This window comes from Pinus tabuliformis, chromosome X (assembly GCF_031772625.1).
Source record: "Pinus tabuliformis cultivar Carrire ecotype Pingquan chromosome X, CPIR1, whole genome shotgun sequence".
NCBI lineage: Eukaryota > Viridiplantae > Streptophyta > Pinopsida > Pinales > Pinaceae > Pinus > Pinus tabuliformis.
The window spans coordinates 964,449,145-964,460,453 of record NC_142308.1 but is presented as its reverse complement, the minus strand read 5'-3'; the positions used below and the strand labels follow the sequence as shown (position 1 = coordinate 964,460,453).

The window sequence follows — 11,309 nt, the reverse complement described above, 5'->3', positions numbered from 1 at the left end:
AGGCAGAAAACTCACGGAACGGGCTCGAATCGCACCTGTAGCTCACCAGAACAAGGCGAAAAACTCACTCCGACACTCTGCAGCTCACCACCTGCACCACCGAGGCGAAAAACAAGCAAGTTCATTCGTCGAACCCACTCCCTGGTTATATATGTATTAATAGATATATACACAAATTCTCTATGCTCCCAAACACCGTGTAGCCCGCAAACCCACTTATCCTCGAGGTCAGAGGATGTCCATCGAGCATTCAAGACAGAGGAAAGGATTTGCTTTCGGTGCAAAATGGAGTAGTCTACTCATAGAACCAAAGCTGTTTCCTAAACCTCCACCTACAATCTTGCCACATCGGTCCCCTCATATCAACATTCTTTTTATAAACACCTTCGGCCATGTCGACATTCAGTTTGAAGGTGTCGTCCACTCTGTGTAACTAATAGTGCTAGATTATACTGTTAGAGACAACTTTTATGTTGATGTTGGAGATATGGATGTGTTCCTTGGTATTCAACGTTGCTATTCTTTAGGTACTCCACTGTAGAATTCCCTCTATAAATTTCCCAAATTGGTCACTGGAGTTTTATGTGATTTTTTAAGGTGAAGCCTTTTGACAAGAGTTTGTTGCGGGACTGCTGTAGATGTAAAAAATTTTGTTTGTAGCTTGAACAATAGCATATAATGACGCAACTATATAACAAGACTTCAGGCCAGATATTAAGATAGCAGATTGCATTCAGAAATGATTTGAGCTGCTGATATATATTGCATTAATAACAAACTGAAAGCTGCACATCATCATTTAATTCAAGTTAAGATAGTAAATCACAATAGGAACAATAGTGGAACCTGCTTTGTACACGGAGAATTGCCCTCAGTACAACTTCATCAAAGGTGATGAATGACCCCTTATTTCTGATCTTTGCACTCTGTTACAACCTTCCAAACACTACAGGAGCACACTCAGCCTTTGGTACCAACACATAGCGGATGGGACAACATTCAGCCTTAACCAGCAAAGAATACTAGCCTTACAGGCCTAACACTTGAACACATCAACATTTGAGCAACCATCTCAGAGATACTTCGCTCAGCCACTCCACAGACACGCACAAGTAAACTCTACTCTCAATATTTTGTTACAGCCATTGCAACTTCTCTTTCCTCTGGAAGAGACTCGTCCCGTACAAGGGAAAAATGCTCAGAATTGAAATATGGAACCAATGACACTCAAACTAAAGGAAATTGATTTTTCTTTGGCAATGAAACACTGTTCTTTTGTACCCACTGCTCAGTCCAATTGTAGGATGAAACTTGACCTCCAACTGAAGTAAAAACTCATCCTCTTTTCTGAGTATTAGGGGCTATTGTCTACAACTTGATTGGCTAAGATTGTCTCATTTATTAAATGTGTGAGCTGCACCCACCAATAATCTACAAAGGATACCTAAAGCAAGTAACTGCGTTTGCATCTATGTTTAAGGTATATTCCCCTTAAGAAAATATCACGTGGATTGCTTAAAAAGAACTAAGAAAAAAACTGCCAACCTAAACATGAAAAATAAGTCATTCTGGATTCTAAACTTTTGTGACCGCCATTCTGGATTTTGAACTTTTGTGGCTGCCCAAAAGATTAACGGACCAGTGACACACGACTGCAGAGCTTGAACTGAACTTTAACAGACCTACTTTCAACTATTTGCTCCATAGTGTCTGTTCATCAATTTTAGTAAATGCTGTATCATCTAAGCGTTTCCAAGTTTTTATACTTATAACACCTTGCCATGTTTTTTCACCTTTTTCAAGAGTATCCATAATCACTCTAGCTCATCTTGACCATCCTACTTTTCCATAAGCATGGTAGCCAAATCCACCCCCATAACACAACCAAATTCCCTCATATTTCCCACAAAAATCATTGACACAGTCATGACCTGTGAAGGCTGCCTTGATGTCCCCAGTACTTACGAAAGTGCTCAAGACACCTGAGTTTATGGAAGCACAATCCACTCCTTCCTGCATTTCACCCACAATTTCTGAACCTCCAAGGTACCGTACCTCATACAGAGGAATATGGAAAAAGCCAAGAGCTGGAGCTGGATCAGTCTGTGGAGCCCCTCCACTTTTATATGTATCCTGCCAACATCAAAATAAAACAAAATATATGCCTACAGTGAATCTTTTTAGCCCTCTCATGTCCAAAATATGTTCTAAAATCAACAAGCCTCCAGACAAGAATAATGCAACACTATATAGGTGGCATGTGCCTCTTCAAGACAAAATTTTAGATTTGATAAATCGGGCTAGAGTGGAAGAAATATGTGTTCAAAAAGCATATAAAATACAGTATACCCTTTTAGAAAACCTACCTGTAATAGTGCAGAAACATATCGGAGCCAAGCCTGCTAGCTTTCTTTGATCCATCCATAGCTAGAAATTCCAAGAACAGTCGACTTATCACCGCTATCCAGAAAATAAAGATTGAAAACACTCTTGTTCTCTAGCTCTGAACCCAAAGCACCTTTAACTTCTATATTATAATTTCCAAAACCATCAACTGTAAATCTCTGTCTGTCACTTGGATTATCAGAAAGAGGGTTGACCTTGGAAATGGAGTAATCCATGATAGATAAATACAACATCAACTCTTCACCGGTCATGGTAGATTCCTGGTCATGATTACCCAACACTGCTGCCCAAGGAAGCTTGGATTTTATTGCAGGAGCAAATGCAACATCCAAGGTCAATTTCTGGTGTCATTAAAAGTATCTAATGTTTGATCGAGTCTGGATGTTCCATAGGAGAGTTTCAATCCTTAACCCTTCACCAAGAAATTTAATCCTAGAACCTGATAAAGATTAAACCCCACAAACAAACAAAAATAATTTTCACATTTAAATATGTCTCGTGCTTTAAATTCACATAAACATGGTGAAGTTTTCCTTCTTTTTGTATATTTTTCAACATCAATTGATAGTCACGTAATGCTAGGGAAAATAGAAAACCATTAATCAGCATTTGTAAAAGTCAGTCTGCAATAAAATAACAGGGTGGTTCCATGAAAATAATGAATGAGGGAATTAAACAATTGTCTAGACAAGTCAGTGCAGCTTGACAAAATGACTCTCCCTGCCCTTGAATGTGGCAGAAGATTGTATATTTTTCAACATCACCTGATAGTCACATGATGTTATGGAAAATAGAATACCATTAATCAACATTTGTAAAAGTCAAAGCCTGCAATAAAAGAACAGGGTGATTCCATGAAAACAACGAATGAGGGAATTAAAAATTTGTCTAGACAATTGAATGCAGCTTGACAAAATGACTTTCCTTGTCCTTGATTGTGGAAGAAGACACCATAATCAAATTCACCATGAATTCACTGTCCTCTTCAAATACACTTAAAAATGCCTATTATCTGCCAAAACTGGTGATGTGGATGCATTAGAGTACATGCATCACTTCAGAGTAACAGTGTAGCAATCCTCATTTCATACTTCAGAAGATAACTGCTCTCTGTCATCTCTTTCAGTGTCCTGCCACAAGATTAATCTTGTGAATAAACATCTCTATATAACATGAGAGGATTAATCTTCTGAACAATAAACATCTTTGTATAACACAAGATATCACATAGTAAATTATAAAGGGTTTGCTTTATCTACCTTCCTTAAACTGTCTTTGATTGAATCTACTGAACCTCCCCAAAGTTTAATCCGATCTTCAGCTTGTGAAGCCTGCAATTTATGGGTAAAACCAACAATATACTAAATTACGAAGCCTGGGAAGAATGCTAGTAAAGAGTAGATTTGGAATTACAGGTAAATACCTCTCTGTCCCAGTTAGTCCTATAGGTGATAAACATAAGAATTAGAGTCTGCAGTACTGTTCCTCCAATCATGCCACCCCAAATACCCTATCCACCAATAAAAGAAACCAATACATTTTAGCATAAGTCCCATTGCTTAACAATGGTCATAAAATAGAAATAGTTGTAACTAAGATTGGACATTAATAATTATAGTTACCATTGCTCCAAAGTCCAATTTGTATCCCAACCCAAAGAAAGTATTGCAAGTTCCTTCCCAAACTCGAATCAAAACCATTATGAAAATGTTATATTTCAGAGAACTAGTATAGAGACAACATATGGTCGATTGATGCACAATTACACCAAGAAGGATCATATGACATGAACACACACAAAGATATATTGCTGAGAAGAAATGTTTTTTATTCAAAAGGAGATTTGAACATGGTTTTTAGCTTTTTAGCATAGCAATGCCCTAACCACACTTTAACGGACAGATAGACCCATTTGAAATATACATACCTTACATGACATGCATAAGTACCAGTCAAACTCCAAGCCATTGAGCACACACATGCACACAAAAACAAGCATACACATATAGACCCAGAGAAACAAAGTACAAGGTCTGCCAACATTCAAGTTACAAGTGAGAAAGAAGAGGTAGCACAACAGATTGCATATAGTTGTAAAAGAATCAACATTACTTACCTAATCTGACTTCCTGCATGACCTGTACTTTTAGATACCGTGAACAGCATAAGATCTTGATTTGCAAGAGTAGTGATAGGGGTTTAATGTGGCCAGTAATAGGCTAAATCGTAGAGAAAAGTGGATGTTGGGTTCAAGCAAGCTAGTAATGGAAGAGAATAACAAAGCTAAAAGGTTGTGAGGTAAGAGACGAATGAATGTCAAAAAAATAGAACTAATACAAAACTAACTGACCTAAAAGAAATTCAGTGAAATCTTAGTGGGAATGCCAAGATCCATGGATTAGATCTGATGAAGTCTTTTTATTGAAACAAGGGTTCCAAATCAATTCAAAATTGAAATAGGGAGACTGAGGAGAGAGTGCCAATCTAGATCTAGGTGGGAAGGTATACTCCAAAGGAAGCAAATCTGAACTTCATTAAAAAAAAAACTAGTGAGTGATCCAATTAGCTTAGAAATAAATAAAATTTAATGAAGAAACAAGTCTAAATCAATACTCTGATAAAAAAATGATGTATTTCTAATCCTCTCAACAAACGAACCTAGTTGACAAATGCAACAACCTGAAAAGAAATTAAACCAAAAACAAATGATAATTAGAGAATCCCTTTACAATAATTTACAATTGCTTCCCTGGTAAACCCATCAGGGTTATTAGGGCAAGTTACTAACTCAATGTAGTAATCTTCATCTGTGGTCTGATTGTACGTTTTAGGCATCACCACCCCATCTATAGATCTCTGATTTCAAATAGTCTATTACCACTGGATAAGACTGCAATGCATATTCAATGGTTAAATATACTAGTAAAAAGACAAATAGAAACAATAGGAGTAGTCTAACAAGGTGGAGGAATTTCCCGGTTTCCGTCGCCGCCCGAAAAAAAACATCCGGCTCCGACCGTTAATAAATAGGAAAAATTTGTTAATAAATTTGACCAAATATGGTCTAGAACATTGAATGTTTATACTTTGAATCTATGACTCGAGATCATTGTATCATCCCAAAAATAGACCACTATGCCTGCATGGTTGACCTTCTTGGCCATTCTGGGCGCTTGGGTGAGGCCGAGAAAGGAGGCCATGAAGCTTTTGTATTGTGGGGACCTTCAGGTAGGGTATGTCACCTATGCTAGTCTCTTGCAGGGATGTGTTGACACAAAAGCCTTGGCAAAGGGTAAGTGGATCCATACCCATATGATAAAAAGTGGGTTAGAGCCAAATGTATTTGTAGAAAACAATCTCATCAACATGTATGCTAAATGTGGAAGTGTCAATGATGTGCGCCAAGTGTTTAACAAAATGTATGAGCAGAATGCTATTACAGGATATGTTAAACAGGGTGCAATTGAGTTTGCTTGCCAAATGTTTGATGAAATTCCTGAGAAGGTCTTGGTTTCTTGGAATTCAATCATTGTAGGATATGCAAACACTGGGGATGGGGAGAAGGCACTTGGTTATTTTGTCCGAATGTTGAGGGCAGGGATGAGGCCGGACCGGATCACTTTCACTAGTGCTCTTGGTGTTTGTGTTGGTATTGAAGATTTCATTGCCTTTTCTTTGTTCTAACACATCTCTTTTGCCACAGGTAGTGGCATGTGAGCGTAATGATTGCCTGCTATAAATTTCACATATTTATGGTAGCACCGAGAATCTTGGAGGACAGATTACTAGTAGAGTTGTGATGTAAACATACATTATAGAAAGCCTTTCATTCAAGTCTAGTCTTGCTTAGCAAATGGTCACCCTAAAAAAACATGGCCAACATTCATTGGATTGCATCTGTTCATGTTGTCAAAGGAATCTTTCCTTTTAGGAACGCAACGTTCGAAGTGAATGAGGAAAGAAGCAACATCTTAAAGGAAATGCTTGCATCCCAAATTTTTTGCATCCTTTTGTGCTATTTATTTTGGTCATTATTGAGTGATTGATATTTTAGACCTCAAAAAAAGCATAAAAGAGGTTTTATATTTATATATATGTTAGATAACTTGCTAAGATTGAAATTTTGGTTTTGATGTCTTTGCATATTGTTTAACCAGATTAGTTCAAAATGGGCAAGCGAAGCAAATGGCAATATATCATGGATCTTGAGGTGCAAGACCTCAAAGGCAAAATGATGTTCTTTAGTAAAGACTTGGTTTGGGCGGAAATAAATAGAAAAAACAATATTATTGATCGAGTTGCTGTAATCCCATTACGACAAGTTGCTGACTTTATCAAAGGAGAGGAAGAAAAGCCTATTGCTCCATGTAAATTCATACGAAAAACAAAAAAAGAACCAAAAGAAAGAGCTACTGCTGCATTGCAATATGATATGTGAGTATTTAAAATATGTATTGTTTAGATCTTTTGAAACCACGGTTATCTTTCTTTGTATGTACTAACAATTTAATTTTTTTGTGTAGTTATCATTGTTCATTTGTCCCAGAGGACAAAAGAGGAAATCTTTCGGCTAAACGAAGGACCTCATTTGTGCAGAAGAGGGGTTGCCATTGCCACTTTATTTTGAAAGTTATGCATGAAATTCCTGATAGGGCAATATTAATTTTCAATATGTATGAACATGAAGATGGAGAAGGTTGGGCTTGTCATGGTAAATATGACACTTCAGGTGAGACCAGAGCCTTGTATAGGCCAAAGCTGTCAAGGGACGTTGTTGCATATGTAGAGAGTTGTTTCTTTTTGGGAGTGCCTATTGATGTAGGGTATATAACCCACATTAAGAGACATGTTGACATCGATGTGGCATCTCGAGATAGAGATTTCTTCTTATTTAGGAAAGATATTGTAAACATCTATAATAGGTTGGCGAAGGGAAATTATCAACTTCACAAAAAGGATGAAATGAGTGTAAACCTTTGGTATCAAAATCATTGGGAAGATTTTTTCTTCTACCAAAAGCCCAATGGTGTGGAGGTCCCTTTTATAATAGGGATTCAAACAAAGTGGATGTTGGAGACAATGGTCAAGCTATCGCACAATAGCTTAATAGCCATGGATTCAACATTTAACACAAATAAATACATGGTAAGTCAAATGCCAATGATTTATTGAATATATTTATTTAGGTTGTATACATTCAGAATAATTAATAACTTGTATTTGAATTTATGTAATGTTGAAAATGATAGTATCAGTTGTATACACTCGTGGCATTTAATGAACAACAAGCGAGGTGCCTGTTGCATGGGTCGTGGCATCACGAAACACATAAGATGATATTGCAATATGGCTGGAGTAGCTCATTCGCAAGTGTTTCCAAGCTCGGCTTGATTGGAAATTCAATGCTTTCATGGTTGATGATACACTAGCTGAAATCAGTGCCTTGAGGTAACTTTAACATTGTCATGATATAACCAAACTTGCATTTTTTTTCTAAAAATACCACACTAAAATGCATTGAATATGGCAGGAGGATCACAGGTTGTGATGTGATCTTATGCGTTTGGCATGTACGAAGGGCTTGGTTGAAAAATGTCAATCGGTTGGCCACTAGTTCCATAAAAGCCAAGGAGATGTTCAGTGAGTTAGGTTTCATCATGAAACACACTCTCAATTATGAAGTGGAAGATGCAATTAATCAATTTTTTATCAAGTTTGCAGATGAAGAGAAGTTCTTAGACTATTTTAACAAGAATTGGGTCACTGGAGATAAGATTCGTAATTAAACATTTTTTTGCTTATTATATGCATTTTTTCTTTTATAAAGGTGATATAGTGAGACTGACATCATTCTATTTGCAATTAGGTATGTGGGTGAAAGGTTGTTGGGAGTTTCCTCATGCAAATCAGGAGACCAATAATGCTGTTAAGTTATACCATTGTTACCTAAAAACAACATTTCTATCTGATAGAAGGAAAAAAATGTGCCCGGAGGATGGATTGGTTATTGCATATGCTACTAACAACAGTTGAACCTTGTTATCGGTTCAAGGAAATCTTAAAAGAAGAAGGATTTCTAAACAACTACAAGAGAGAAAGCAGCTAGAATCATCAGTGGAACGAGCAAGAAAAATTATGGATACTGATTGTTGTCCTCATGAGAGAATAACCTGTGCTTATTAGGTGAGAAGTCAAACAGATTGAGGTAAAAAATACCTTGTCACCTGGTATCGTAAGGATTTTATAACGTGTGAATGTCCATGGTCTATTCGTGGAAACATTTGCAAGCATGCCATAAAGGTTAATTGGTTGTATTTCCACTCGGATAATTCAAATCCATTGCTTCATCAGCATGCAGAGGATAACATATGCAATGACCCACTTGAGATCAATATAGAGCCTTAAAACCATGATGCAGATGTCGATGCTACTCTTATGGCCACAAATGTTGTTGATGCAGATGCCGAGGCACTTCATATGGCAAGGGAAGAGTTGTTTAGTTATACACATCTCATTTTAGATAACCCTCCTACTACTTTGACGAAGACAATCCAGTTGACTGGTATGCTTAAAAAAATGTTGGATGAAGCCAATAATTTGTACGTTACTAATTTTGACTTCACACCTAGATTGGGTTCTCTTGATCCATCTTTGAAGAGGAAGAATATTTTCCTTAGCCCCACAAAGAAAAGAAGAAGCAGCAGAAAAAACAATGGTTTGGAAATTGATTTAAATGTTGATCCATCAGAATATGAACCATTTGAGTTTCGATACCTCAATAAGCGAGGACGTCATCGATCAAATAATGTCGTGTCTATGGTTCCAGGTTAGTTTCATGTGTTGAATAGAGTCATGGTTTTAGATTTAAGTATTTAATCATCACCATTCTTTAACATGTGGTATGTTTATTTTTACAGCAATGCAACAATCCCCAACCATGGCGATAACCCAAGACCAAAGGGAGATGCAAGACCATCCAACCTTACCTGCCATGCCAGGTACATTTGACACTCTTTCATTGTGTGTGCACATATACCTTGATGCTCTAGAAAATTTCTTTGTGATAACGTTTGACACTTTTCTAGGTAACTATAGAATAAGTGGAGAAGCATCATCTTCTACCATGACTGATCATCTATGGAAGGACTTCAACTCTAGTGGGAATCAATGAGGTATGCACAAAGAATAGATAAGCTAGGTTTTCATGGCGTCGTCAGGTGGCCCTTTTTCATATGATAAGTATATTTATGTTTTCCTATTGTTATGTTATGAAAATACCTTTTTCATAATCTGTTCATGCTCATGCTATTATTTTTTCCCTATCCATCATACTGGTTGTCAAATAGAATCTCTTTACTTATTTATGTTCATGCAACATGTTTGATTTTTATACTTAAACATGTAGTTACTATGTTCTCATACATCTTTACATCTTTATAAATTTATGGTTAGATGGTCAAAGGCCAATGAGGTTTGAACCTTATCATTGCGTTTTTTGTTGTTGGATTTTTGATTCCTTGCCTCTAGTCAGAGATCTCGTTGGATTTTCATGACTTCATCAAGCTGATTTTGCCTTCATGGAATATTATATGATAGCGTAGTAGATTGTTATGTTATTTTGAACATGCCCTCTTCATGATTTGTTGATATTCATTGAACGATGTTATATCCTTTTATGCTTGTGATATAGTGTTAACTGTCCTATTGCCCAAATCAACGTTGGTTGTTATCTTTTAGTTGTGTGTTCGGTGAAAGTGTTTATTTTGATCTTGTGTGCTCGTGTATATATGCGTGTTGATGTTCCTGGTCACATATAGTTTATGGTCTGCTAGGATAATGATGGTGTTGATTAATTTTCAAAATTTTAATGTGAATGCTCTTTTTTTTAGGTTGTTCTATAGTTCTGCTTCCAACCAGGATTGTCCATGCATTGAACCTCAATGTGGACGACATAAATTCTCAGCGAAGCACACAATATGGTATTTTTCCAAGCATGCAATTCTCATCCAAGCACACAATGTGGTCTTTTTCCAGGCACACAATGTTTATCTATACAAATATCTTTTGTTGTAAAACGCATCATGGAAGTGATGGTCATGGTTGAAGGCTTGTATTTTATCTAGTCCATGGTTTTCCAACTTCCAGTTGTACAGCAAGTGATAAAGCTGTGATAGATTTATTTACCTTTTGTATAAGCATCATTACATGAAATGATGCTCTGGAAGCACAAGGGAAGTATTATTCAATACTGTGGCAGTTTCCACAATCTTGAGGAAACAGTTCTAACATTTTGTAATAAATTGAATATAATGAAATCCATTGCAGTGAATTTTTTGCTAGCAATCTGTTATATTTCTAAACTTTTGATGTTTAGCTCCACTCCATTTGGTAATCAATAAAATATAAATTTAGGAGTTTTTTGATGGAACCTCAGAAAAAGGCACTATTGTGAGTAATTTTCATCTGTCTGGGAATCAAATTGTTGAGACGATTGCAGGATTAGGAGCTAGAAAAACTATGAAGAATTCATGAAATTAAGGTTTCTGCTCAAATGTGCTCTGAACAACAATGTTTCTCAGTTGCAGGTGTTTAGGGATTCTAGATTGTTAATCAGTTGGATGAATGGCAGAGGACAGCTGCACAAGATTTCTTTAAGACTTTGGGTGATCATTTAAAATAAGTTGCAAATTCATTTCAGCCTGTTACTTACACTGATGTCTTTAGAGACCAAAATATGACAGCAACCACATCATTAAAGAGGGACTACAAGTAGTTGCAGGGAAAATTATAATCAAAGAGAACAGGATATAGTGTTATATGCTACAAATATTTTTGTCTCTATTTTTGTCAGCTGAAGATCTACCCACCACACAGCACTCTCATCGTGAGATACTTAGTGATAG

General features: G+C 36.6%; 2 protein-coding genes and 1 pseudogene across 3 annotated transcripts; 1 reads left to right on the top strand and 2 right to left on the bottom strand.

The window, feature by feature from the left end:
- Positions 1 to 1,642: 1,642 nt before the first annotated feature.
- Positions 1,643 to 3,218, bottom strand: LOC149142925 (putative inactive purple acid phosphatase 28 pseudogene; annotated as a pseudogene). The gene is made up of 3 exons (XR_016265102.1): positions 3,171 to 3,218; positions 2,367 to 2,747; positions 1,643 to 2,133 (listed from the first exon to the last, which is right to left on the bottom strand). The product of XR_016265102.1 is annotated as a putative inactive purple acid phosphatase 28 pseudogene (transcript).
- On the bottom strand, positions 3,077 to 4,420 carry LOC149142924 (protein DETOXIFICATION 35-like). The gene is made up of 4 exons (XM_089451720.1): positions 4,029 to 4,420; positions 3,830 to 3,916; positions 3,666 to 3,737; positions 3,077 to 3,536 (listed from the first exon to the last, which is right to left on the bottom strand). The coding sequence occupies exons 1-4, from the start codon at positions 4,185 to 4,187 to the stop codon at positions 3,492 to 3,494; spliced, it is 363 nt and encodes a 120-aa protein (XP_089307846.1). The 5' UTR covers positions 4,188 to 4,420; the 3' UTR covers positions 3,077 to 3,491.
- A 4,421-nt stretch (positions 4,421 to 8,841) lies between these two features.
- Positions 8,842 to 9,577, top strand: LOC149142923 (uncharacterized). The gene is made up of 3 exons (XM_089451624.1): positions 8,842 to 9,232; positions 9,324 to 9,404; positions 9,492 to 9,577. The coding sequence occupies exons 1-3, from the start codon at positions 8,842 to 8,844 to the stop codon at positions 9,575 to 9,577; spliced, it is 558 nt and encodes a 185-aa protein (XP_089307750.1).
- The last annotated feature ends 1,732 nt before the right edge of the window (positions 9,578 to 11,309 follow it).

Excerpts from the sequence above, each read along its gene's own strand:
- LOC149142924 (XM_089451720.1), bottom strand. The coding sequence starts at position 4,187 with ATGATCCTTCTTGGTGTAATTGTGCATCAATCGACCATATGTTGTCTC. Across the intron at positions 3,917-4,028 it reads AATTGGACTTTGGAGCAATG|GGTATTTGGGGTGGCATGAT; the intron begins GTAACTATAATT and ends ATTGGTGGATAG. Across the intron at positions 3,738-3,829 it reads GGACTAACTGGGACAGAGAG|GCTTCACAAGCTGAAGATCG; the intron begins GTATTTACCTGT and ends CATAAATTGCAG.
- LOC149142923 (XM_089451624.1), top strand. The coding sequence starts at position 8,842 with ATGGCCACAAATGTTGTTGATGCAGATGCCGAGGCACTTCATATGGCA. Across the intron at positions 9,233-9,323 it reads TGTCGTGTCTATGGTTCCAG|CAATGCAACAATCCCCAACC; the intron begins GTTAGTTTCATG and ends TTATTTTTACAG. Across the intron at positions 9,405-9,491 it reads AACCTTACCTGCCATGCCAG|GTAACTATAGAATAAGTGGA; the intron begins GTACATTTGACA and ends ACACTTTTCTAG.